This window comes from Cimex lectularius, unplaced genomic scaffold (genome assembly GCF_000648675.2).
Source record: "Cimex lectularius strain Harlan isolate CLEC.00 unplaced genomic scaffold, Clec_2.1 scaffold38, whole genome shotgun sequence".
NCBI classification, from domain to species: Eukaryota; Metazoa; Arthropoda; class Insecta; order Hemiptera; family Cimicidae; genus Cimex; species Cimex lectularius.
The window spans coordinates 1031389-1058270 of record NW_019392638.1 but is presented as its reverse complement, the minus strand read 5'-3'; the positions used below and the strand labels follow the sequence as shown (position 1 = coordinate 1058270).

The window sequence follows — 26882 nt, the reverse complement described above, 5'->3', positions numbered from 1 at the left end:
TAATTTATATTTTCAATCAATTTGAACTGGATATTGGTTGAATTAAAATATGGAATCTAAATAGTAGCAAAGTCAGTCTTATATGTTAATTTGTTTATAAAAAAATTAATGGTCCATTGGGATTATCATAGAATTACTTTTATCTCAATTCTCTATTAATTGAAAATGTTTACTTTAGCACAACAATTTTTGCACTGTTTAACCCCATACGTTTAATTAATCAAATTAATTAGAATGTTTATTTGTAAAAAAAAATTATCCTGTGGAAAAGGAAGACAATTTGTTTGGTTTTACCCGTAATGGAATAAAATTTTCACTAAATGCACAATTCATCAATTTTGGCTTTAGGGACTTCTATTTATCAATTGGACATCAAAATGGAGGTAATTACGGTACTGTCACTTTTCGCCAAGACGATCATAATAACTTTTTCTTAGTAATAATTAGTATAAATATCAAACTATCACCACAATTTTTCAATATTTGTACTATAAAATTTGGTCGTGACATCGTAGGTGATTTTCGACCAATGTGTTAGTTCTGCACAACCTTTGAGATTCAGTCAAATTTGGCATCTCTGAATTTGTTAAAGCATTAACTAATTTTTTTTCCTTAACAATTATTGTATGTTATAATTAATATAAAAGTTGTGGTTAAAAAAGTAATGAATTCATGTTTTCAATATAACATTATAATAATTACACGTGTAATAATCATTTTTCATAAGTTATAAAAAAAAGAATATACATTATAGACATTACTTCTCTAGAAATGATGTAAAATATCTTACAAAAAATAATAATAATAAATAAAAATTAGCGACCAACAATGAAGGACTTGCCTTGTTTGTATTTATTTTATTTTATTATTATTATTTTTTTACATATACGCAGGTTTCATTTTGTATGCCCTTTTCCAAATCTCACAGAGGCATACAGTTGAATGAAATCTGTAAAATATCGCAAGAGGCATTGATACATGAGTGATGATGGTCCATGCCCACAGCCCGTAAAAGTGAAGTTGAATCGGATGAGATTCTGCTCTGGACTTTTCCAAAGTGTTTATAGCCCACATGGCTAAATTGGTGACAAGGAGAAAAGTTACAATTTCCCTACCAGGCTTTTTCCTTATTTGCTCAGGTGTGACACAAGATCTGTGAACAAAATTTTGTATTAATAACACGTTGGTCACATCAAATTCTAATGTTTCATTTTACCTCCTGGACGCATCTAAAACGAACATGGTCTGACAAAGTGTCTGAAGCAAAGAGGCCAGTGCAGTTACCAAAACAAGAATTGTATTCTTTTCCAAAGTAAAATGCCCTCCGATTATTGTAAATGTGCTGTAAATGAACATTCCTGTTTGTGCTCCTATCAGGAGGATGTTGTCCAACTCGAGATTTCTTGTTCCATCGTACTTTAATTGTCTAACCTAAAAACCAATCATTATATATTTTTCTACAAGGAATAATCATAGTTAACCTATTACCTGAATCATCCCAATCATGGTTGCAAATGTCGCCATTGCGTACAGGGAGAGTTCACAGACCGTCAATTCCATTACGGCAAAGCTTACCAACTCCGGACGGGATATCAGCACAAAAAACAATATCAGAGAAATAATTGTGAGAACTAAAACAAGTATGCCGACGAAAAGTCCTTTGTGTGCCTGAGCACAATCTACGGAGTAGTGATGAGGGGATCTTTTATAATGAAACGGAGGAACTTTGTCCATCTTCTCTGGTGAACTTTGAACTGGAGGTGTAATTCTCGATATATTTTTCCACATGACATAAAGTATGGCTGCGCATATCAAACTGTATTCAATGGTGCATGGGAAAAGAAATGGACTGGCGTCTTGAACAAGCGAGCCCATAATATTCGTCCTTCTGCATTCGTAGATGTGATGAGGGCCCATCAAACCTCTAGTAACTCTGTGATGTGATTGATGCTGCATTGTGAGCTTGCTATACACTAAAAAAATATAGTGTAATATTTATTCAAAGAGAAAAAAAAAATAGACAAAACTTACTACTATGTGTGTTGGCTTTAGCATGAACTTCTATGGTGTTATTTTCAGGATTGTAAAATGTCAGGATTTCGTGTTTTGTTTCTTGGACAAGCACATTCAACCATACGCTTAAATTTGTCCCTATCATATGCATCAAGCCAAACCTGGCTAGTACTTTATGCCTAGTCACTCGCATTTGTTGCTGGAAAGAAAATGGGTAGTGAGAATGAAATCAATTTTCGCACTGCAATTTGAAAATTACCTCGTCATTTAAAAAAATGAAATACATCTGAATGAATGTGAAAGCCATTCTGGTCGCTGGAGTGAGAGCTAATAATACATTGTGACATTTAGTGTTCCTTTCGAGTTCAAAATATTGGCCAAATTCCAATCCTGAGTAAATCATACTCCCAATTCCAAAAGCTGCAATAATAAATTTAAAAATTACAAGATATTATGCTGATAATTCAGAAAAAAATACTATTTAAACGTGGATGTTAAACTCACCGACTGCACCCATTCTCAAATAGAAGCTGCCATAATGCTGAAAGGGCACTTGAGGTTTTGCAGGTCTGCTTGGTTCTCTTTCGGTATAACTTGGATTCGTGTCCCTTCCGCTGGCACTTCCACTTTCACATTCCCCGCTGCTAGAAGACATTGTGTCCCTTTGTGGTCGTTCTGTAAAAATTAAATGGTTTTAATTACGTGTTTTTTTCTGCAAGAGTACAACATTCAATTGAAACAATATTTACCAGTCTCTGGTGGAGGGGGTGTTTTATTAGAAGGGTCGTCTTTCAAAAGCATGGCATACATGTAGAATAAAAACGCCATACTTCCAAAATACAGGTACAAATAGAACCCCTGTTGCAAAAATAAAATTTGTATTTTATTAAAAATCATCCATAAAATGGAAAATTATTAAAGTGAAAACAAACCTCATAAAATGAGGGTGGAATATGCGTGGAGATGACTTCTGCCATCGGAAAAGCGATTCCCATAACGACTAGTAGTTTGCCATACAAAGCAGAAAGCGTAGTTGCTAAAGCTTGGGCACCCATTTTCCTCCATGTTATCTGAAGTTGGTCAATCCTCGATGGTCTTTTCATCATTGAAATGTTAGGGTGGTAAAGAACCGCTGGAAGCATTGTTTGTGATCCCGGATGCGGTAACCTGAAATCGAAACTTTTTTCAAAAAATTATTATTGTTTAATCATTCAAACTAAATTTTAAAAAAAATCAAACAAAACCCTGGATCAATATAAAAACTAAATATCAAAATTAAATAAAGTATGCTTGTTTAAAAATATAAACCCGAAATGAAACTAAAATTTTCCCACAATTTAAACAAAAACTTTATTTTAAACTGAGAACTTTGTGCTTTTTTTAAATACTGACCCAGAGAATGATGCCGAGAGAGGGTGTGGTTTAACCGATGAAGTCGTAGCCCTAGATGTGCTCCTAGGTTGCCTTACTGGCGAGGAATGATGAGAGAGAGTTTCAGGGCTAACTATGACAGCATTCGGTGAAGCAGGCGATGGTAGTAGGACTGGTTCGCATATTCCAACTTGTGTCCAACTAAAAAAAATTGGTTCGTTAGGGTTTTATTGGTTTAGTTTTTTAATTAAAACAGGCTTGCAAATATATTCATGCTCCCTCACTGTTTTCAGTAGTTTATAGCCAGTGTTGATTGTTTTTCTTTATGAATTCACTCGTAAGAAATTAATTTTATTACGTTTTACATCGTTTGGTGGCTTTTATTATAATACAAAAATCCATGTCATTTATATAATTTATATACTCACATAAGACTTTCTAGGGAGTAACCAATTTAATATCAGTCATTAACATTAAGTTACATAAATAGCCATTTTTTGCTGTAATGTCAGATTTTATGGCATGGAAATTGTTAAAATACTTTGATGTATAAAATATAAAAGTAGGACCAGAAGTAATAAATGCCAATTTATATCCATTAAAGCATTAGATTACATTAATAAGTAGTTATTGGTGTAATATTCCGGTAAAATCTATGTCAAGTTGGTCTTAATTATTTACAAACTGCTATAATGTGTCTTAGCCATTATTTTCACAGTCATCTCCCCCCAATTAGTTAATCCTGTGTGCCCTAGCGCATCCTGCCCAAAACAGCCATTTCCTTCCTTGATCCTGCCATCGTAGAGACAGGTAATTTTATATTTAATTTTTTTTTTCTTCAACTGTATTATTAACCATTCCCTAACCATCCCTATTATTAATAATTGAACTAAAAGTCTTTTTTTTATCGGTAAGGTGTTATTGTTATCCCTATTTTTTACAGCTAGATAATAGTTTTTCTATCGGGTTGCCCGAAAATCACGCAGATTTAAGGTTATAAAATGAAAACAATTAAATAAATGATTTTAAACATTTTTTTATTAATTAATACCGTTCTTCTCGTGTAGAAATGTGTGGTGATTAGTGACCGTTAATCGATAATTATTCAGAAATCGTGAGATGCGGTCTGGGGTGATGTAGGTTTCAGAAAAACTTTTCTTTATCGTGTCAACGTTTCGATCTTTATTGAGATCATCTTCAGGGTTCAAAGTGTTTGTCTTCTGTGTAATTGTGCGATTCTTGCGTGTCGTTGACTCTCAACACGACACGCAAGAATGGCACAATTACACAGAAGACAAACACTTTGAGCCCTGAAGATGACCTCAATAAAGATCGAAACGTTGGCACGATAAAGAAAATGTTTTCTGAAACCTACATCACACCAGACCGCATCTCACGATTTCTGAATAATTATTCTTAATGCTCTTCTCCCAATGTGATGGCAACTTGTCTATATCCTTTAAATAGAATTTTGCCTGAAAAACTGGAGTCGGTAGGAGAGAGGTCTGGAGAATAGGGAGAGTAGGGCAGAACCTCATAACTAACAGAATCGGCCTTTTCCAATTGAACAAAAGATTACTTCAATAACGTCAATTTCTGGTGCATTGCTTCAATTTGAGATGGCTTAAAGAAGCTTCAGATGAAGACCACCAAAGAGTCAGCATCACTTTTTTTTATGAGTTGGGGCTTTGGAAATTGTAGTGCTCCTTCTCCTTTGTCCACTGTCCAGAACGTCTGCTGTTAACTATTTTTCAACCCAAGTAATAAATCTATCCAGAAAAGGTTTGTTTCGGCAAAGAAGTGTTGCACAAACTTCATAACGATGATTTTTTTAACCCAACTTTCGGAGTTTTTCACCTTTCAAATTGCCTAAAGGCGGTCGGCGACGGTCGATTTGCTAACAGAAAGATTCTCTGCAAGTTCTCGAACGGTTGTTCTGGGATTTTCACCGACCAAAGAACTCAGAACATCATTATCTATGGAAGAAATCCTTTTATCCTTTTTTGTCTTCAAGACTAGTCCCCCTTTCGAAAAATTTTAAACAATCTCTGAACGGTGCTCTAACTCACACTGCCATCGCCCCAGACTTTATTAATGTTTCTGGCCGTTTGGACACAATTCTGACGAGTTTACAACTCGTAGAACGCGAAAATCACACGTTGACATTTTAGTAGACTGAATTATTCAAGTAACGAAATGCTACTGAGGTAAATAAACATTGTTGTTTGGAAGAGGACTGAAAAGTGTTGATATTCGTAAAAAAGAATAGTCCATCAAAACTAAACAGTTTATTATATAGCGGGGTAATTGAAAGAAACCATTAAAGCCTGCATTATTTTTCGGACAACCCAATATAAGTTTGTCGCATTTTATTAACCACTGGTTTCGCGAGTTTTTCTCTCGATTTTCCCATTACAATTGATCAAATCTGTTTATGTTTGTTTGACTTTTGCAAGGATATCTGTAGTCCAGTCGTGCACATACTGCAAGCAGAAAAAGTAAAAATTTTATGTTTCTCCCTGTGTTGTTTCTATCGGACGTGTGGAAGGAACGATTTTGCATAATTTGCCTGTATCCATTTTGTCCCATTTGCACCCCCTCGGTCGACAGCAATTCTTTCGCTCCAATGGCTCTCGACCTCTCTGCTCTGGGGTTGGTAATTTTCTATTGACGCAAGGTCAAAACGGACTTTTAGACAACAATCGGTAGAAAACCATTTGCCCGCATAGTGAATTAATCTGATTTGTCCTCCTTTCAGGGGAGACGGATGCCACTGCTGCCCTACCTCTAAAGCTCTTTGATGTACTCAATAATTTTTCAAGGCTCTTTCTTCATGCCTAATCTCACGATAGTGACCACACTAACTTAATATCGTGAAATATTCCAGTGAGAGCAACTTGTAGCTTTAATCCTCCTGGCGACCCCTTAAAATTTTACAATTTTAAAGGACACACCAAACTTAATATTATTGATGTAATCAATATTTTATTTATTTTTCTTGTCAAATTGAAAGCGAAATGAGTTTTCTACGATCTATGCTAAACAAAATTTCAACCTTTCTTATCATTTTAAGTGATCATCATTAACATTCAGATTTCATTTCTATGATTTGTACATCTGCTTTTATGCGATTTTTTCTTTCGAGAACTTTTAATGGAAATTTATTCAATCGCGGTTAAAAAAATAAAAATCGATATGTCGAATTTAAGTTTTGATAATTATCGAGAACGCCATTCAGAATTTTATACAAAAGATGTAAAACAACATAAACACAAGTCATTTTGAATTTAGATTTTCTTCTACACTCAAAGATTTTAAAAAAATTTAAAAACCGGACACTTGTATTTATATGTTCATTTTCCACAATGACTAGGTATATAAATTAATATTTGACTTAAAACGTAAACACTGCATTAATAACATGTTTACCTTTATTGAGTGTTACTAATCCTTTTACACTCTTTAATTAAAAATAAAGGAAATCAGTTCAATTTCATCCTTACCACAGCCAACTTGTCAAGTGAGTTAATAGGTGTTTGAAATTGTTTTCTTAGATCAAACAATAAATTTGAATAAAAAATTAATTTTTTTTTTCTTTGAAAGCGTGGTTTTAAGTCATCTCCTGATGCTTTGGCCAATGAGCGTCCATTACAAAGCCCTGGGTGTGCCGGGCTCTACCATCCATGGCGGTCTACAGCGGTTTAGGGCCACCGAAGGTCTTGATCGGAGAGAAGGTAGTGGTCGACGTTTTATTGCTCTCTTACTGTCATTTTGTCATTCCTTGATAGATAGTCAACTATAGACGGTAACGTAAAAGTGAGCTCTAAAAATCAGAAGGCTTTATGGGAATAGCCCAGTCTCTAGACGGCCCGCATCAGGTTCTCAACTACTGGAGAGGCACCGAGTAAAATGACGACTATTCGCAAATAAGCATCTCGCTTGAATATTTCAACAATGGGGGTTTCTTCACAGATGAGTGTCGGTTTGTGGCAATCAGAAGAGCAAGACGGAGAATGTGCCATGCATGAGTCAAAGTCTTTTCAAAGACAATCAGTTATGATATGCGTCCTTTATCATAGAGAATGTATCTTTGATTGCTCTAAGTTACATTGGGTAAATTCTTCTGGATGCTTTGGTCCCATTCGCTCTATTTATTAGGGACAACTTCGTGCTAATGCTTGACCGTATGTAGGTAGTCACATTACTTGGAGGATGTAGGGAATGAATTGGCCAGCACATTCTCTTGACATGAATCCTATAGAACACTTGTGGGATTCGGGGTTAGACATCGTTCCCAGCCTACATCAAACTGCTCTTGTTGAAAAATGAAATCTCTTCCACAAGACGAAATCCTACCGCTTATTTCGATGCCTTGGAGACTTAAGTCCCTCTGCAAGGCCAGAGGAGATAAAATACATTGTTAAGAGCAAAACTAGGTAACAAATTTTATAGTTATTGTTATCATTATGGTCTGTATATCCTCGCTGATTTTTGTTGGTTCAGACAATTTCGTCATCTTCAGGTGCCTAAATTAGCCTACAGATAGATATAGTCTCAGACTATAGTATACTGCGCCCTTTAAGAGCTATTGTATCCCCAGTGCTCTGCCTAAGCACATTGGTGAGTCCTATTTCATCAAGAAACTTGATTAATAGGCTCGGTTTCAATGGTTGAAGCTCTTCGATGGTCACATTATACATCCCAAAACATTTCCTCCCTCCTGCGGGCTAGTGTAGCTCCGCAGTTTGTTACTAGATGTGTTGGTGTTTCTTCTGCCTCTTTGCAGAATCTGCATGTGCCATCTTGGATTATTCCAATTTTCTTTAAGTTCATTTAATTTGCAGTGTCCTGTTAGGAATCCTATTAGGATTCGCAGTTTGTTCCTGCTTCCTTTGACACATTCTGTAATTTCTTTCCTTCCAAAATTGGTTAGGAGATTCTTGGATTGCCTGTGTCCAATGAGTGAATTCCATAGTTCCCTCATTTTCTTTTTGTCCTTCTGTCTGAGATACCCGTTAAAAGTGTGGGTTCCTATGCCTAAATAAGCCTAAAAAGCTATTCTACCAGTTATGCGTATGTATTGTAGTATTTTATGGAAAGGACTGGGGAGATCAGCTGATAATGTAGATATCAACTGAACACTAAAGAAGGAGAAATGCCGAAACGCGTCCGAACCAACAAAAATCAGCGAGAATAGGCAGACCAGAATGATGGACAACTATCAAACGATAGGTTTATCATCCCGCAGACCATATGAAGAAAGCTCACAATAACAATACACAACAATAAACTGTTAGTTAAATTTTAATCTATCACTAAAGGATTTTCCGATGTTTTGATTAATTTTCTTTCAAGCCTTTATAATTAAATAATTTTCATTAAAACTGATGAATTCCTGGTCTCGTTTGATTTGGTTTACAATAAAATAAGTAGTAATTTTATATAATGATAAAACTAAATATAGTTGAGTGTATTTTACGAATGTGGAAAAAACTCCCTAAAAAAATATTAATCAGTGTTGTTAGTATTGAAGCTTGAATACATTTTACTGTTTTTCACAAATTTATTTACAACCGAATTAAGCTGGCAGGATCTTTATTTAGGTACACGGTGCGTCAGTCGAGAGTAGATTAAACGCTGTAAAGGAAGAAGCAGAAGCGCGGAATTTCCGCAGGCCGGAAAATCTTGTTTATCAAGCATCTATCGGAAAATTGGAATCCGATTACGAAGTTCTGATTGAGTTTTGAGTTGATGCTAGGCCGATACGAAGTTTCAAGCTCACTATCATTCCACTGGTCAACGGTATTAAACCTTTCTCCCAATTAGAAAATTACACCGAGCCCCGTGCGGTATTATTATTATTATTTTTTGTCGTTTATTAAAAATCAAAAACATAAATTTTATAATAATCAATGAGGAATATTTTTTTTAATTAAAAGATGTATTACTAATACACTAACAGGCAAAAAATTCCACTCAATTGATTTTATTTTATTTTCATTTACGCGATGAAAGAAAATTCTGCCCTTAACTTGTCTCATTGTTTTTATCAATAAATATTTGTTTAAGCTATGTTTTAAATTTGGAATATCAATTAGAGGTAAAAAAAAACACTTAATCCTTAATTCAAAACAAGGATAAAGGATTTAATGTTGACTTTTTACAGAATTTAAAATGTTTACTCAGTCTCATTTGAATTCTGAAACAATGTTTAGTTTTAATCTTTGTTTTCTTAATTTATATTTTTAAACTTAAAAATGCGACTTACTGCTGATGATGTTGCGCGTGGTGTGGAACTTATTGTTGATGGACGTTCCATCAGGTCTGCGGCTATTGCCATCGAAGTTCCCTAACATTGCGAGACGCCGTTAGACGTTTTCGAGAGAATGGATCCCACCACAGTCCCAATTCTGGACGCCCTAGGGTAATAGAACCACAGGATGATTGTTTTTTGACTTTGAGAATTTTGGAATACCCGGACCTTACAGTTATTCAAGCGATTGTTCACCTCCAGGAAATACGAGGTGTCCAAATTTCTGAACGCACTGCTCAAAGAAGATTAAATCAGTATGGACTGGCGGCTTTTGGCCCCGTAAGAGCACCAGAGTTGCGCGGCTCCCATTTGCTCGAGAATACAGACTTTGAAAGATTGGTCTGCTGTACTTTTTACAGATGAGCGTAGATTTGCTCCACATCTTCAGATGGGCGTGAAATAGTGTGGAGAAGGCGAAATGAAAGGTACGAAGCCTGTAATTTTTGCCAGAGACAACCTTTTCAGCGTAGCTCAGTGATGGTGTGGGCGGGAATTTCAATGGAGAGTCGCACAGAGTTGGTTGTTGTTAGTGGAGGACATTGACGGCCACTCGCTATATAGGTGAAATTTTGGAACATATGCGTTGCCTATCCTCGATGAACTCAGCGACAATCTTATTCTTATGCACGATAATGCCTGTCCACATGTCCCTCCCATAGTTCAAACGTACCTTCAACAGCATAACATCAGGGTCTTAGCCTGACCAGCCCGTTCTCTGGAGACTCCCCATCTCCCCATCGAACATTTATGGGTTAACCTCAAAAGACGAATAAGAGCACGTCCATCACTTCCTGAAACGCTCCACGATCTTGAAAGGACTCTTCGTGAAGACTGGGTTAACCTCCAGCAAAGAGACATTTCCAGACTGGTAAAAGGCCGAGGCGTCTTCGAGATGTAATTAAGGCAAAAGGAGGAAATACGCGATAATGGTATTTAAAATTGATTGAACTTTGATTAATGTATAAAAATATACACAAATCAAGTTATATTACAAGTGGGTGGAATTTTTTGCCTGCATTGTATATAAATTCTAGTCAGATCCTAACCAGAATGAAAGAGGTCAGGTTAAGGAATTAAGTTAGCTTCAAGTTTTTTTATCATAACAAATGCATTTTATTCTTGCCATATTTTATTTTCGCAGCACAATAAATATTTGATTTAATAACAACAAAAAATCTCACAAATATCCAAAATGTAAAGTCTATCAATACCCATTGGCCTTTTAAAATTGGATTAGGTTTGTGTAAATTTAAATGAGAGTTGAGAGTTGTTTTTTTTTAATTGTAAAGTTCATAATCTTTTGTAAGTATTGTTTTGAACATGACCTGACAAAACTTTTAGCAATATCATGGAAGATCTCTGAAGCAAATGGATCGCGTTTTCTACCCAGTGGCCCGCACGAGCAGGAGGCCAATTGGAAAAGAGGAACAGAGGAAAAGCCAAAATGGAGGCGGTCGGAAATTTCCCACCGCGTACTTCAAAATCCATTCTTCGCCTTGATAAAGGGAGAGAATGAAACGGCGATTTCAATGGGTCCAACCGCCCTGTAAGTATCGTTTTAAAAATAAACCGACGTTTCTCGTTGACAGCTGAATATAAACCAAGTTTTGGATCCCCCTCCAAAACGGATCGGCACATGGCTTCAGTCATTACCCTCCAAAGTCATAAAGCAGGCTGTTACCGGCCCATTTCCGGCACATCCCCCTACGTTTCTTTACAACGTTCGATATCGAATTAAAACACCCCGAACTCGGTTTAATTCAGGTGCGGATGTTCGTGCAAAATAACAGGTTATTGCCATCCCGGGAGTTGGGGGTGAAATAAATGAAAACATGCTCCTTCATTAATTGAATTTTCTAATATATTCTAACTTCTTTCTATCAGGTGGAAAATGTTTTTCCGTTTCAACCCTTTAGCCGGTGGACGACGGATTAAAAATATATTAGTATTCATAAAATAACGACCACCTCTTCCATGTTCAAAATGATCAAATTAATCTAGTGTTATTACATAATATCCAAGCTGATTTTTATTGGCTTTTCCCTGTAGATTACCTAATAGGAAATAACGTTGAAATAAATACGTTTCCCAGATTTTCTTTCCGAGTAAAAATTACATTTATTTTGAACGAATAGTCTTTTAAATGACATACAAACTTGTAATTGTACGCCGCTGTCGAGAAATCATTCCGTAATTACATATTGCATAAAACAATGCAAAATGACAATATAAAATAATAAACTGTCAGGTTCAAAATATTAAAACGTTCGTTCGGAGTATAAAAGACTTAAATGTGTACCACACTGGCTCTTTTTTAAAATAAACTGTTTCAAAATATTAATGACTGACGACCACTGTTTTAACCACTGCGTTAACTCACCTGAGGAAGGATTGAAATAAATCCGAAACGTTGTGAATTGAAAGAAAAACTGGTTGTTGCTTTTTTGAGATGACCTATTATCCCACTTTCGAGAAGGAAAAATCATAAGTTAAACTGTTGAGGTCGAAATATAAGAAAACACGTTTAACTGCACTAAACTTAACTTTGTTAATATTTATAATTGTATTTGGAACTTATTGTTAGATCTTAATTTAAACAGTACGCAATTATGATAGAAATAATGTAAACAGAATATTTTTTAAATATCTTATTTGAATTTTATAGAAAATGGAAAGATTACTCCATTTTGAGTTAATTGTTTGAGTTTTTTTAGAATAAAAACGATTTTCAAAATGTATGGAAAAAAATTCATCCTCAAAAATTCATCGATTCGTTCCAGCGCCTTTGAAGTTTTCGGTCAGAATTCGGTAATTTCAATTTATGGAGTAACTAACTGATTGTTGTTTAAAGTTAGGTTTAAAAAACCAACACAAATGATTTTCATATTTTATTCAATTAAATTATCTTTTTTATCCCAGTTACATGATAAATCTAAATTATCTGCTTCTGAAGGAAAACTTCAATAGAACCAGTACGAATCGATGAATTTTTGAGCTTCTGGTATGCAATATTTGTTTTAGAATGGAAAGGATTGTCAAACGTGTGAAAAAAATTCATCCTCAAAAATTCCTCGATTCTTTCTGGTGCTATTGAAGTTTTCCTTGAGAACTCGATAATTTCAATATATATTGTAACTGATTATTGTTGTTGTTTAACGTTAAGTTTAAAAAAATCAAAACAAATTAAATTTTCATGTTTTATTAAATTAAATTTTCAATTTTATTGTTTTTTTGTTACACGATAATTCGATGATAGCTAGTTCTGAAGGAAAGCTTCAATAGCTCCACGACGAATCCATGAATCAGGATGATTTTTTCACTCATTTATATTAAAAAGAAAATATACCAGAAACTCAAAGTAGAGTAATTTTTGGAAGGGGTTTTAGAGTAAAAAAGGACTTTCAAAATCTTGTTAAAAAAATGCATCTTCAAAAATTCATCGATTCGTTCTGGAGTTATTAAAGTAACTGATTGTTGTTGTTTAAAGTTCAGTTTAAAAAATCAACAATCGATTTTTATTTTTTTTTAAATAAAGTTGCAAATTTCTCCTTTTTTGACCAATTACACGGTAAATTGAAATTATCGAGTTGTGAAAGAAAACTTGTATATATCCGGAACAAATCGACGAATTTTTGAGTTTCTGTTATATCTTTTTTTTAAGAATAAAAAGGACTCAAAATGTGTGAAAAAAAATTCATCCTGAAAAATCGACTGGATTGGAATTGAAATTCTGGAGGTATTGACGTCTTTCTTCAGAACTCCTAGGAAAGATTATTCCATTTTGAGTTTCTAGTTTAATTTTTTAGAATAAAAAGGACTTTCAAATGTGTGAAAAAAATTCATATTTGTACAGGAGCTATTTTGCAGTTTTCATTTTTCAATCTGAATTCGATAGGTATAAAAAAATCGGAAATTAAATTATCATGTATTAAAATATATTGCCAATTTTCTACTTCTTCCACCAGTTAAACTATAAATTGAAATTATCTACTTCTGAAGAAAAATTACAATATCTCCAGACAAAAATCAATGAATTTTTGAGTTTCTGGTATAACTTTTAGGATAAAAAGGATTTTAAATTTAAAATGAGTGAAAAAATCATCCTCAAAAATTTATTGATACGTTCTAGAGCCATTGAAATTTTCCTTCAGAACTCGATAATTTAGATTAATCGTGTAACTTGATGGTTGTTGTTTTATATTTAAAAATATATTTAAACAATTGTGGTTGTTAAACAGTTGTTTTAAAAAATGAACAAAAATTTAATTTTCATGTTTTATTCAATTTCATTTCAATTTTCTCCTTTTTTAAACCAGCTACATGATAAATTGAAATTATCGTGTTATGAAGAAAAACTTCAACATCTACCGAACAAATAGATGAATTTTCGAGTTTTCTGTTTTAGAAATGTAAAGAACTTTTCAACTGTGATAAAAAAAATTACATAACTTTGGAAAACAAAGTTAATCATCAGTCGGCTTAACGCACCAACTGAGTAAAATTCTAACAGCACCAGCAGATTCTTCGCGAAAAACTACCTTTGTAACAAGTGTCAAAATAAAAGGCCAAGTTTTTCATAAAACCTCACACGGTATATCACAAACATGATATGAATATGTTTAGAAAGATTCATTTTGTTTAGTTATGTTATGTTTTCTCCCCTCTGCCTCTCTATCCATATTGCTCTTTAAATGTCAATGTTTGACTTTTTTCTTACTTTCCTATCATCAGAGAGTTTTGGTTTAATTTCAAATAATTTTTCACCGTGTTGTTTAGCACATTTCCCAGCCAGATTCGAGTGTCAAAGCGAATTTGAACCTGCGCCGCTGTGAAACGAAAACGCTGAATTTTCTCACATAGCGATAGGAGAGGCTTTTATTTTCAAGAGTGCCGGAGTCGGAAACTTTCCTTTAATTCTAACTTTGTTGACACCAATCCAATTGCTCCGGTTTCCGACCATCTTGTAAATCGAACTGTTGTAATGAAGTTACAGAATGTAACGTACTAAATTACACGAACTGGGGATTGGGTAGCAAAGAAACAATATTAGTGTGAAGGAGTAACGAACGGGATTAAATAATCAAGAAGAAAGTAAGAAGAAAAATAGAGTATACTACTAGATTTGATTTTAAGGAAAGTCCAATATGATGACTAATGAGATTGGTAACAGCGGCAGATCATCTAATTTTCTATAAAGGGCAAAGAAAAAGCGACAAACTATCGAATTTCTTTAGTTACTTTTCTATTAATCAAAATATCGTAAAAATGCACATTTCTAAGAATTATCTTAACAAGTTTAATTGTCTGGAAAGAGTTATCTTTGATCGGATGTGGTGGAGTGGATCACACAGCCAATTGTTCAATAGAAAGTGATATGCCGGTAGTTGGCTAATAGACTACTTGTGTCAAGACAAGGGCATTTTAATCTCAAAATCACCACAGGAAACATAATTTCGAAGCCGACAGACTTAGTTTACTTACGAGTTGGACTCTGGTACTTCTTGTATCCTCATCATCGGTCACGAAGGTCTGAGACGGCGGCGGCGAGGTGGCGATAAACAATTGAAACCAATTTGAAATGCACGTACGGCCGAAAGCGGTTGAAATATTAGTGCGGCGCGGGTGGTTAATTAATCCGAGGGAAAAACATCAAACTGACGACTGTGATTTATTTACAGAGCGTGCATGTTGCAAACGGATTGATGCAACCCTATTGCCTCCACGTCTGCCCCCTCCCTCAATCAGAGTAAATTACACCAATTTAAAAACTACACCTTCCCACTGTCTTTACAATTTGCCTCGATTGGCCTTTCAAGGCAGGTTTTTTCCGTTGCATATCAAGATAAAGGTATTGGAAATGAACGGGCCCGCCGGGGTGTTGATAAAGTTCGACACCGTCGACAGGGCAGAAGGGTTGGTGGAAGAGGCGATAACGGAGAAAGCAAAGCAAGACGTCAAAATGGCAAATAGAAAGCCACAATGGGTCATAAAACATTTTAAATTGAATATCAACCGGCACCCGTTTTCAACTTCCTTTCTCCACCACCAATAGCTTAGAAATAAAGAAAAAACATTTCGATAAAAACAGAATATAATAATACTATATAAACAAGAAATACATTTCGAAAAAAAGATAATAATAAATAGATAACGATAACTTGATTACTTGCATCAATAAACTAGACAGATTAGTAGTATTATTTTTAATATAGTTTACTTTTTCTGAAAGGTTGTTTTAGATTAATGCTATCTAGGAAATTTCAGGGCATATACAACAAAATGAAATAATGTTTATGGAATTCCTGAAATTACAAAATTTAAAATTTTTAACTATGTAAAATATCAACTGTATAGTAGAACAAAGTTTTAAAAAAGTGCACATGAAACCTCGTTAACCAAGACAAGCATTAAGTAAACAAATATTAACTACAGTTGGACAACAAATCAAAGGGAAACAATGAAATATCGAATAAAAAACAATTTTTCGCCATAAACTATTTGCAAAAATTAAAACAAAATCCTACGATGTGTAATATATTTGATGTTCAATATTTGACTTTGAAATTAATAGTAATTAAAACAGTATTTTTGACAATACTTTTTTGGTAGATAAGCTCTCATCAAGAGCACGCGGAGGATCTGATGAATCATCCTTACCCGATTAAAGATAGACGGTGCGAATTTGTCACACGGCCACCTACTTTTGGGCCAGAGCATGTAGAGAAAGGTTGTTCGATGTGTCCCACCTATTGAAGGATGCAATTCATTGGCTCCATAAAAAGAGAAGAATGCTACCCCATAAAGGAATTGTATTTCAGCACGGCAGCTAGTAACAGGGTCCACTGTTCCGATTTTTGGATAAAACGGGGTTGTTTTGTGTGCATTGCGTATGTTAAGAGTGAATGTATTGATTGGCGTGAATGCGTAGTGTGAGAAGGCTGATAGCGGAATATTGAGTACCCATTGTCCACAATTAGGTTAGTTATACAGTTTATATAGTAGGCGTAGGAGGAATATCGAGTACTCTACCACTCTAATTGAGTGAATGGTATGTAAATAGGAAATAATGTATTTAAGAATGAGTTAGCGTTGTATCTAGATGTATTCTTGGGAGTCTGCGGGGTGATAAACATGAAGTTTGGTGGTTTCTGATCATTTTGGTCTGCCTATTCTCCATCTACAAGTTTGTAAATAGATTTAATTAATTAAGGTTTTTAGTTAAGATAAAAAAGTCAGCGTCACGAGCGGGATTCGAACCCACGATCTTCGGCTAGATACGCCACTGCTCTACCACTTGAGCTATCGTGACCTCGATCCACTCGGACACCAACTTCCCATCTTAACCCCACCTTTTGAATTTTCCCTCCTTTTTGCCATTTTTCAAATGTCGTGTAATCTATTTGATTCTCGGCGACAAATAAAATGACCACGGAGAGCTTTGGTGAAGCTATACTTCATTTAAACTTATTCAATAGTTTTCATGGTCCGCTTGACCAATTAATATCTTTCAATTAATTAAGGGTTTTAGTTGAGATAAAAAAGATGAAAAATGGCAAAAAGGAGGGAAAATTCAAAAGGTGGGGTTGAGATGGGAAGTTAGTGTCCGAGTGGATCGAGGTCACGATAGCTCAAGTGGTAGAGCAGCGGCGTATCTAGCCGAAGATCGTGGGTTCGAATCCCGCTTGTGACGCTGACTTTTTTATCTCAACTAAAAACCTTAATTAATTGAAAGATATTAATTGGTCAAGCGGACCTCGAAAACTAGCGAATTTGTAAATAGCGCTGAAGATGTCGAGAAGTCAAAACGCCTCTGTTACATCAAAACAACGAGTAAAGGTCAACAAAAAAAGGTCGGATGAACCGAACTATTGTATATTGTCTCGATTCTCAAAGTCTTCTATTCATCATTTTACTTCGATCTATACATGGTAAAAAATTGTCCATATAATCCCATTAGGGATGGAATTTCAAGAAATCTTTTCTTCCCGGCTATCCATGTCATTATAGGAGTGCACTGTCGAAATTTTAGCCCTTCAGATCCAACGGTTTGTACTGTGCTGTTTCTGTCAGTCAGTCGCGGAACTGTTTTATGCAGGGTGTTCGGCCACTCATGTTACAAACTTTTCCAGTAGATTCTATATTCAAAATGGGACCTAAAAGTCCTAATTCTCTGTGGTCCGAATCTCAAAAATTTCGGAGTTATTCCCCTTTTTCTGATTTTTTAAAATTTCACGACCTTGCTTCAAATAAACCATAATAACTGCAAAACTAAAAGGTTTTGGACAAATCCGTTGATACGATTGAAACCTATGTTAAATTTCCACTAAGAGGTGATCAATGTTAAAGTTGTAAACGTTGGTTAAAAAGCGTTTTAGTATCCAGAACTTTGAAAAATAATTCTTTTTTCAATGTTGAAAAATTTACTATGGTGATTCTGAACTACTATGTCCAAACCTAGAGACCAGCAAATTTCAGAAAACGTACTCCATTATCCTTTTTAGTGGTATAATTGCTTTTTAATTATTTTTCCAAAGATGAAGAAATTGATGAAGGAAAGGAAAAAACCGTGGTTGACGGATTCGTAAGGGGAAAGATTAATAATAATAAAAAATATAAAAACTTAAGTAAATTTTGAATGAATGAACAAAAACGTTTTGAATCCTAAAACTCTTTTATTCCGGGAAATAATAATGCAATAATGCTTTAATCAAAATTGCACTCGTGTTGGTAAATAAGTAAACAATTGCACTATTTTGGTTTCGAACCCAAATTAAAAAACGTTTCTTAAATTCATTCAAAATTTCCTTAAATTTTTTTTTTAATCTTTCCACCTTACCAATCCGTCAACTCCGTTTGTTACCTTTCTTTCATCAATTTCTTCATCTTTGAAAAAAGTAATTAAAAAAGCAATTACACCACTAAAATAATATTAAATGGAGTATGTTTTCTGAAATTTGCTGGTCTCTAGGTTTGGAAATAGTAGTTTCGAATCACCATAGTAAGTTTTTCAACATTGAAAAAAGAACATTATTTTTCGAAATTCTAGCTATTGAAATGCTTATTTCACCAACGTTTACAAGTTTAGTATTGATCACATCTTAATGAAAATTTAACGTAGTTTTCAATGGTGTCAACGGATTTGTCCAAAACCTTTCTGTTTTGGAGTTATCATTGTTTGTTTGAAGCAAGGTCGTGAAATCTTAAAAAATCGGGAAAGGGGGAATAACTCCGAAACTGTTGAGATTCGGACCACAATTAATTGTGACTTTTTGGTTCTATTTTAAATGTAGAAGCTACTGGCAAAGTTTGTAACACGAGTAGCCGAACACCGAATTTATAAATTGTTAGATTTCTCGGCGTGGTCTGCAGTGACAAACTTGTCTTTTTATAAGTTTGTAAATCGCACTGAAGATTATAGGAAGCCGAAAAGGGACTAAAAATTATCGGAAACGCCCAAACTACATAATTTTAATGTTCACTGAGTTTTTATTTAAAAAAACTATAAACTCTTTATGAGTTGATGCGGGGTGTTGGTCTGCGAGTCGGTGAACTCATGCTGGACGGTATTGGGTCATTTATTGGGTCATTTATTGGGTCCGTCTTCCGGAAATAACCAAACCTGCGAGTCAAGACGGTCCTAATAAGTAACCCAATGCCTTTTCAGCAAGAAACTTTTTATGATTTAAATAATATTTTGATAACAATAACAGTAATTAGATCCATTAGATTTCGTTATCCAATTGATCAAATAACTTCTTTCAATTAATTCATCTTTGTGTAAGGTATTGGTTGAGATAAAAAAAGTCAGTGTCACGAGCGGGATTCGAACCTACGACCTTCGGCTAAATACGCCGCTGCTCTACCACTTGAGCTATCGTGAAAAAAGTCAAGTAAGAATCCCGCTTAGCTTTTCACACTGGTATGATAGAACGAACGCTTCGGACCTCTCCTCCGGCTCGTGACACTGACTTTTTTATCTCAACCAATACCTTAAACAAAGATTAATTAATTAAAACAAGTTATTTGGTCAATTGTACCACGAAATCTAATGGATTTAATTAGTAAAATGAAGTATATCTTCACTAAAGCTCTCCGCGGCCATTTCATTTGTTGCAAATGCAAGGTTACACATTTGAAAAATCGCAAAAGGATGGAAAATGCGGAAGGTTGGGTTGAGATGGGAAGTTGGTGTCCGACTGGATCGAAGTCACGATTGCTCATGTGGTAGAGCAGCGGCGTATTTAGCCGAGGGTCGTGGGTTCGAATCCCGCTCGTGACACGGACATTTTTATCTCAACCAATACCTTACACAAAGATTAATTAACAACCGTAATTTTTCCTTCATAACAGATAACACGTTTTTATTTCAATAGGTTCAAATTTGTTTACCAGATGTGATCAAAATAAAATCTACCTCTTCCAGAGTAAAAACGTATTTTAAAAGCGTAATTAATAACCGACTAAAGCTTAAAATGCAAGACGGCTTATTTAATGTTCTAATATGTATTTATAAAGCCCAAAAGAGCAAAGGTCGGCAACCATTCATGGATACCATTTGGGCCTTGGAACACGTGAGAAGCACAAAAAAATTAGGGGGGCTGGCTTATAACTTGTAATAGTGAACACACCACCCTCGCATTGTTAACCGTCCCTCTTTGTTAACGAATTAAGAAATCCTTAATAACATAATAATAACATAGGCGGGCGGTGGTGTGAAGTTAGCATGAGGGGGGAAAATTTTTCTTCCTCTCTCTCCTTCCTATGTAATTATAGAATCAAAGTGTGTAGGGCACGCAATGATAATGAGTCCGACACGCAAAATAATGAAGTCCAACCGAGTATTTCTGATAAGATTTGTGTCGACTGGAACCAGTTTCTATTTATTTACCCCCTGGGAAAATCTAATCTATTCTTTTCTTCCCAGGGACACTATCTCTAAGGACAAAATCAAACCAAGCATTAATTTAAATTTAAAGAATTTTTTACTAACTAAATTAGAAAGGTTTCGTTATTTTAAAAAAGTTTAGTTAATTTAATACTAACGATAATAAATAATTATGTAAATTGGTTTTAGCACAATTAATTTCCTCTTTGCATAAAGCAATAATTTATATACTTTTTGTTTATTAATTATATTAATATTAATTATTTTTATTAATTTTGTTTATTAAATCTTTCTGTCAGAATATGTTCTGTCCAACTGATCCACGACCATAATCTTTTACTTAAATCTGATTAAGACAGATTATGTTGAACAATATACAAAAATCACCACAGCAAATCTCATATATTTTCATTTTTGAACGTGATTGATAGATAAGAAAAAAGTACAGATAGGATCCGATATTTATTAATAAAGATGCACAATGAAATTTATGGAACCTATAGCAAAAAAACCTTATCTCGAGACAAAAAGAAATAATCTTAAAACTTGCTAGTTAAATTTAATTTAATTGACTGTCATAAGTTTGATCGATTTCGACAATTGCTAAATGATCGGAAACGAAATAATTTCAGGTTCATCACCCCTCGGGACTAAGATGAAATCTCACAATTATTAAGGTTATAAATTATTTAATATATTTTCTTATGAATAATATTAAATTGATTTAACATAATTTTTCAATATAACCTAGCGTTTTGTTTAACAATGGCCTTTTTATTTTGGCTTCTGATCTTTTTAAACGCGTATTACTGATACTTATTTACAAAATAAAAAAATAAAGATAAAAATGGTCCGATTAAACTAGGTCTATTCTGTTATGGGCTTTGATTTAAACTAGGACGGGATCTTTTAGAGTTCCGACAAACTTAATCCGACTAATTAAACATAGTCAGAGTACCAATTAAAGCTTATCACTTCTTTTCCAATTTGCTGGACTGCAACAGGGTCCGGGAATTTCTCCCTTCTAGAAGAATATTTCGAGTTCATTACATCTTCAGTAATCACATCATTATTATTTTTTTTAACACGAACGATTGAAATAATTTTATTAAAAGGAAAAACGTTTATAAAACCGCATTCAGTCTTTCAAGTAGACAAAATATTACAAAAAATTATATAATCTGAATGTTGTATATTAAGCGTGTGTTTGTGGTGATTAGTGACCGTTAATCGATAATTATTCAGAAATCGTGAGATGCGGTCTGGTGTGATGTAGGTTTCAGAAAAACATTTTCTTTATCGAGCCAACGTTTCGATATTTATTGAGGTCATCTTCAGGGTCTGGGATTTACAAACATTGTTTACATTTAACAAATACATTTAGGATGTGGAAAAGTGAATTTATACAATGCAAAATATATTTTTTTATATTCAATCGAAGTATTTCTACTCACTCAAAGTGTTTGTCTTTGAGTGAGTAGAAATACTTTGATTGAATAAAAAAAAATATATTTTGCATTGTATAAATTTACTTTTCCACATCCTAAATGTATTTGTTAAATGTAAACAATGTTTGTAAATCCCAGACCCTGAAGATGATCTCAATAAATATCGAAACGTTGGCTCGATAAAGAAAATGTTTTTCTGAAACCTACATCACACCAGACCGCATCTCACGATTTCTGAATAATTAGTTGTATATTACAATTTGATGATAAGTACTCCGCCTGAGATCATAACGGAAAGTTTTTAAAAGCAAGTAGATATTTCTTTGGACAAGAATAGTTAATGCTCTGGAATAAATATTGGTATAATAAAGTTGTTATCATTTATAAAATAAAATCAAGTCGTAATTAAAAAATTGTTTAAATGGGCCAGGAAATTAAAAAATTATTAATCTTCATATTTCAGTTTTCGGATGGAATTGAGAACGTAACAGTATATTCAGGCAGTTCTACCCTGTTCACTCGACAAATTTAAAATATAAACGACCATATAAATTTCTATGGGGAAATTTAAATATTGGATACTGTTCGATGTTAAATATCGAACGGATTTCTTCAACTTTGTCTTTCAGGCTTAAGTTTATGAAGTCGGTGTATAAAATTATAGTAAAATATAATATCTAACGTCAAGCAAGACTTATAAATATTTTAAGTTCACTATTGCATGAAAGAGACGTGATTTACTTTAATTATAATTAAAATAATCTTAATAATTTGAAAAAATTGTAAGTTGTTTTAATTGTTGTGTGCATAGAAAGTATTAGACTAATTTCTTTGTATGAATCATAGGAATATCGGATATTTTACGTTGTGTAGGTTTCATGAACATCACTGAAAATGTCATATGTTTGAACAACCTGTTAGCTCCAAAATATACAGTTTTGACCAAAATAGAAATTACTGATTGTATAAATCTTTTTACAATTGCCTGCGATAGTTGAAGATAGAGTTAGATTAGCCTTATCGTAGAGGACTTGTACTTTTCACAAGCATCTGACTTTCTGAGCAAATATAATTTAATCGTTCTTTGACATCAATCGATTTGTTATGTATTTTCCCAGGGGAAATTAAATAGAAATTAAATACATCAAAGCAGCTTTCGTGCTTATTTCTCCATTAATATGCCACAGAATCCATTATTTATTCTAGAAGTTCAGCTCCAATCAATGAAGTTACAATATTTTAGTAAGATTATGATTGGTCATTTTAGTAACGAACACAGAAAAATAGTTCTTCCTATGCCTACAGGTTTCAAAGAGGTCGAACCAGACCAAAAACATTGTTTAAAAAAAATAAAACATGAAGTTTCAATATCATGTTTTTCACGGCATTAATCACCTATTCGCGCTACTTTTATGCAATACATTTGTTTTTAAATAGTTCAACAAATAACATGCGTTAAGCTTAAACCGATTAATACAAGGCACATTTATTACAAAAGAAAGCGTGCAAGTTTTAAAAGTTAAAAAAATTGACCACGTTCTTTGATGGATTCAATTATTTATTTTCCCTTTTCAAACATTTTCAGGGGTTAACGATCGTAAATATCGTTTGCCTTTGCACCTAAAATTCTAAATGTATACTAATATTCCTTCTTTGAATTTTAAAGATTGAATAAAACGGTGAATTTATTTTCGTGTTGAAAATATTTTTTAATAGTGTTTGTGTTTTAAAATTCGAGCATAACTAAAAATTTTATTATCAAACTGTTTCCTTACAGTTTTCCAGTGTTAGGTATATCTAGATGTAGTCCAAAATTCGTTACTTATCCTCGGGGCTATTAAAGGGCGACCATTCGAGCAAATAAATACTCTAAACCGGCCAAAATTAAATATATATATATACATATATCAAATCATTTGACAGAAGACAAGAAAACTAACAAGTTAAAATCTTACAATTTTGTTCTAAAATGCCATCTATAAATTAGAATAGAAATTAAATAGATAGAATGAACCAAATAATTTACATACTCCCCATAAGGAACTTCGTATTAAAAATACTTTTTAGGTGTTTTGTATTTTAAAATTCGAGCATAACTAAAATTTTCCAGTGTTTGGTACATCTATATGTAGTCGAAAGTTCGTTATTTATCCTTGGGCTTAGAACGATCAATAGTTCGCGCAAATAAATACTTTTAACCAGCCAATGTGTAAAATAGAAATCTCCAATACGGCTATTCGAAGACAAAAAAAAATTTCCTAAGTTAAAATCTTACAATTTTGCCCTAAAATGCCTTACCTAGCAAAAATTATTAAAATTTTATTTTCAAATTCTTTCCATGAAGTTATTGAGTGTTTGTTACATCTAGATGTAGTGTGTATTATAAAGTGCATTATTTAGCCTTGGGTTAAACGGCCAACCATTCTCGCAAATAAATACTTTTACAAGTTTACAAAATCGAAAAACTCATAGCACATGCAATTTGAAGACAAGATTTTATGTTAAAATTTTGAAATTTTGTTCTAAAATGTCTTCTATACATTTAAAAATAGAACAAATCAACCAATTTATGTTATCCATAAAATAAAATTTTCAAATTTTAAAAACAAAATTATTCTGAACAATAAATTTCCATACAAAATATGCAAGTTTGACTGGAATTTAATTGAATTGTTTTAAAGTTTTTTTAAATTTAATTATTTTAATTAAAATTATGCGACTGCAAGTAGGTACATATCAAATTACTTCTATATGTAAATAGAAAGAAAGGTCTGAGGGTGCTTCATGTTCAATGACTTGACTTAAAAGTCCTCTTGTCAAGTACAAATCAATATGAATTTTTGTAATAATGTCAATTGCATGCTAGATTTAACAGAATATTTAACAAAAAATTGTTTTAAAAAAAATAATAAAAGTAAAGTGCTTCAATTTAATATGACAGGAATTAATTTATAATTGGTATTAAATTCCCTTTAATAGGGAAGCCATCAATTTGAAGCCGGCTCGGCTAAATATCAGCAAGTGACAACTTAATCGCTTACCAAAGCCCATCTTCCTTGACAGTTGCTGCAGTCGGTGTCGAAGCATCATCCGTTATGTCTTGATGGATGAAGCCGGAGGTGGTGGCTGCGACTTCTTCTATGTCCGAGTCGATGCCCTGAGCAAAATCCATATAAAAGCTGTCCCTCGAATCGCTGGAGCCCCTCCGGAGCTTTAGACTCAGGTCAGGGGAGCTGTCCTGCAGGGTGGCAGCAGACTTGCCTTGCTTCGAAGCCATTTTTTTATTCTTATGCATAAGCCGGTCGAATATTTAAAAAACTCATCAAATAAATAATCAGCAAGAAATATTTAACTGCAAAAACCTTATTATGTGATGTTTTAATTTTTACAACATTTTTATGTGGAAAGCGTTTCTAGCTGACTGTACCAGTGAAGCTTAGGGAGCCTCCAGGCTGTAAAATTTCTCAATGTGCCACCAAAATTTCCACCCTGAACGGTACAAACTGCCTTCCATCCCTAGATGCACAGGATTCCCACTCACATGACGTTTGGAACTGAAGATTAAAGGGAGAAAGGCATAAAACAGCGAGAGGGGAGTGTTATGGGTAGGGGAGGTTTTTGGTAGCGAGGATAGTACTCCCTAATATATAATCAAGAAGGGAGGGATGCTCTCTTGTGCTGCCTCTCCTGTTGGAACCATGAAGCAGCACGTCCCCACCCATTCTGTTCAGCTTCATACACCAAATTATAGATGGTGCCAGACACTCATGAAAATGTCCTTTTAGAAGAAGTTTTTTTAAGCTTTTAGCCTGTTCAATTACACCCTTATTTTCTATGCTGAAGGCCTTCCAGGAGTTGTTTTTTGCCCCTTGCATAGTATCCACCAATCCTTGCTATGCTGTCATAGTATGGGCCAAAAGAACGATAAAAAAAGAGGCATGCATGAAGGGAACATGTTCTACCTACATTATACAGAAAATTCAATGACTATCCTCTCTTTTCTAAAAATACAAATACTGCAAAGAAAACCATGCTTAACATAAGCAAAGAGGAATCTCTATAGGGACTTAAAAAAAATCAACCTGATAAGGCAATAATGAAGCACAATTGAGGGTTTTGGTCACAATAGTAATCTTAATCTCATAATCTAAGGCCGCACTTAGAGGAGCACATCAGGAACTGCAAGAAGCCCGGTCTGAAAATTAACGAGAGTAAAACTAAGTATATGAGCACTCGAGAACCCATGGATATGGAGAATGATCAGTTCAATTTGGATATCATAGTTTCCCAGTAGTTAGTAATTTTAAATATCTAGGGTCCTTAGTAACAAAGAATAATAATCTAAAGCAAGAATAGTGGCAGGAAATAGATGTTTGCAGTACAAAAGGCACTGCGGTTCAAGCACCTATCTTGCAAGGCTAAGATTATAGAACACAAAGAGATTATAAGGCCAATAGTTAGTTATGTTTGCTAGCAAAACATGGGTGTTGAGTAAATTAATTGAGAAGATTCTTGGTGTATGGGAAAGAAAAGTGCTAAGAAAGATATTCAGCCTGAAGTGTGTAAACAGTGAATGGAAAGTACGCAAGAATGATGAATTCAAGCAACTATTTGGCGAGCTGGATATAGATGGTTGGTTGGGTCATGTGGACAGGATGCCTCAAGATAGGCTTCCAAGGAAACTCCTCTATGGGAAGCCAGGTGGTTCAAGAATATGAGGAAGCCCTCGGCTTAGGTGGTTGGATGATGTGGAGGAGGGTCTATGGCGGAAAGGTGTAAGGAGATGGCACCTCAAGGCTGAAGACTGAAACAAATGGGAAAAACTTATTGAGGAGGTCCAGGTCCTGCCCTA

General features: G+C 34.1%; 1 protein-coding gene and 1 long non-coding RNA gene across 4 annotated transcripts in view; one reads left to right on the top strand and one right to left on the bottom strand.

Annotated features, from left to right (window-relative positions):
* Positions 1 to 26882, top strand: part of LOC112127225 — a 79972-nt gene that overhangs the window by 48948 nt on the left and 4142 nt on the right. The gene's annotated exons all lie outside the window — the stretch shown is intronic.
* LOC106670949 (otopetrin-2-like) lies at positions 734 to 25895 on the bottom strand. Of its 3 annotated transcripts, none has more exons than XM_014401639.2 (10): positions 25072 to 25895; positions 3406 to 3585; positions 2946 to 3192; positions 2763 to 2871; positions 2518 to 2688; positions 2273 to 2433; positions 2032 to 2212; positions 1489 to 1973; positions 1217 to 1431; positions 734 to 1153 (listed from the first exon to the last, which is right to left on the bottom strand). In XM_014401639.2, exons 1-10 carry the CDS (start codon positions 25323 to 25325, stop codon positions 880 to 882), a joined length of 2277 nt encoding a protein of 758 aa, XP_014257125.1. In that variant the 5' UTR covers positions 25326 to 25895; the 3' UTR covers positions 734 to 879. The 3 variants fall into 3 exon arrangements, with proteins under 3 accessions (XP_014257125.1, XP_014257127.1, XP_014257128.1); XM_014401641.2 differs by having other exon boundaries at positions 2946 to 3180; XM_014401642.2 differs by lacking the exon at positions 25072 to 25895 and adding an exon at positions 15179 to 15664 and having other exon boundaries at positions 735 to 1153.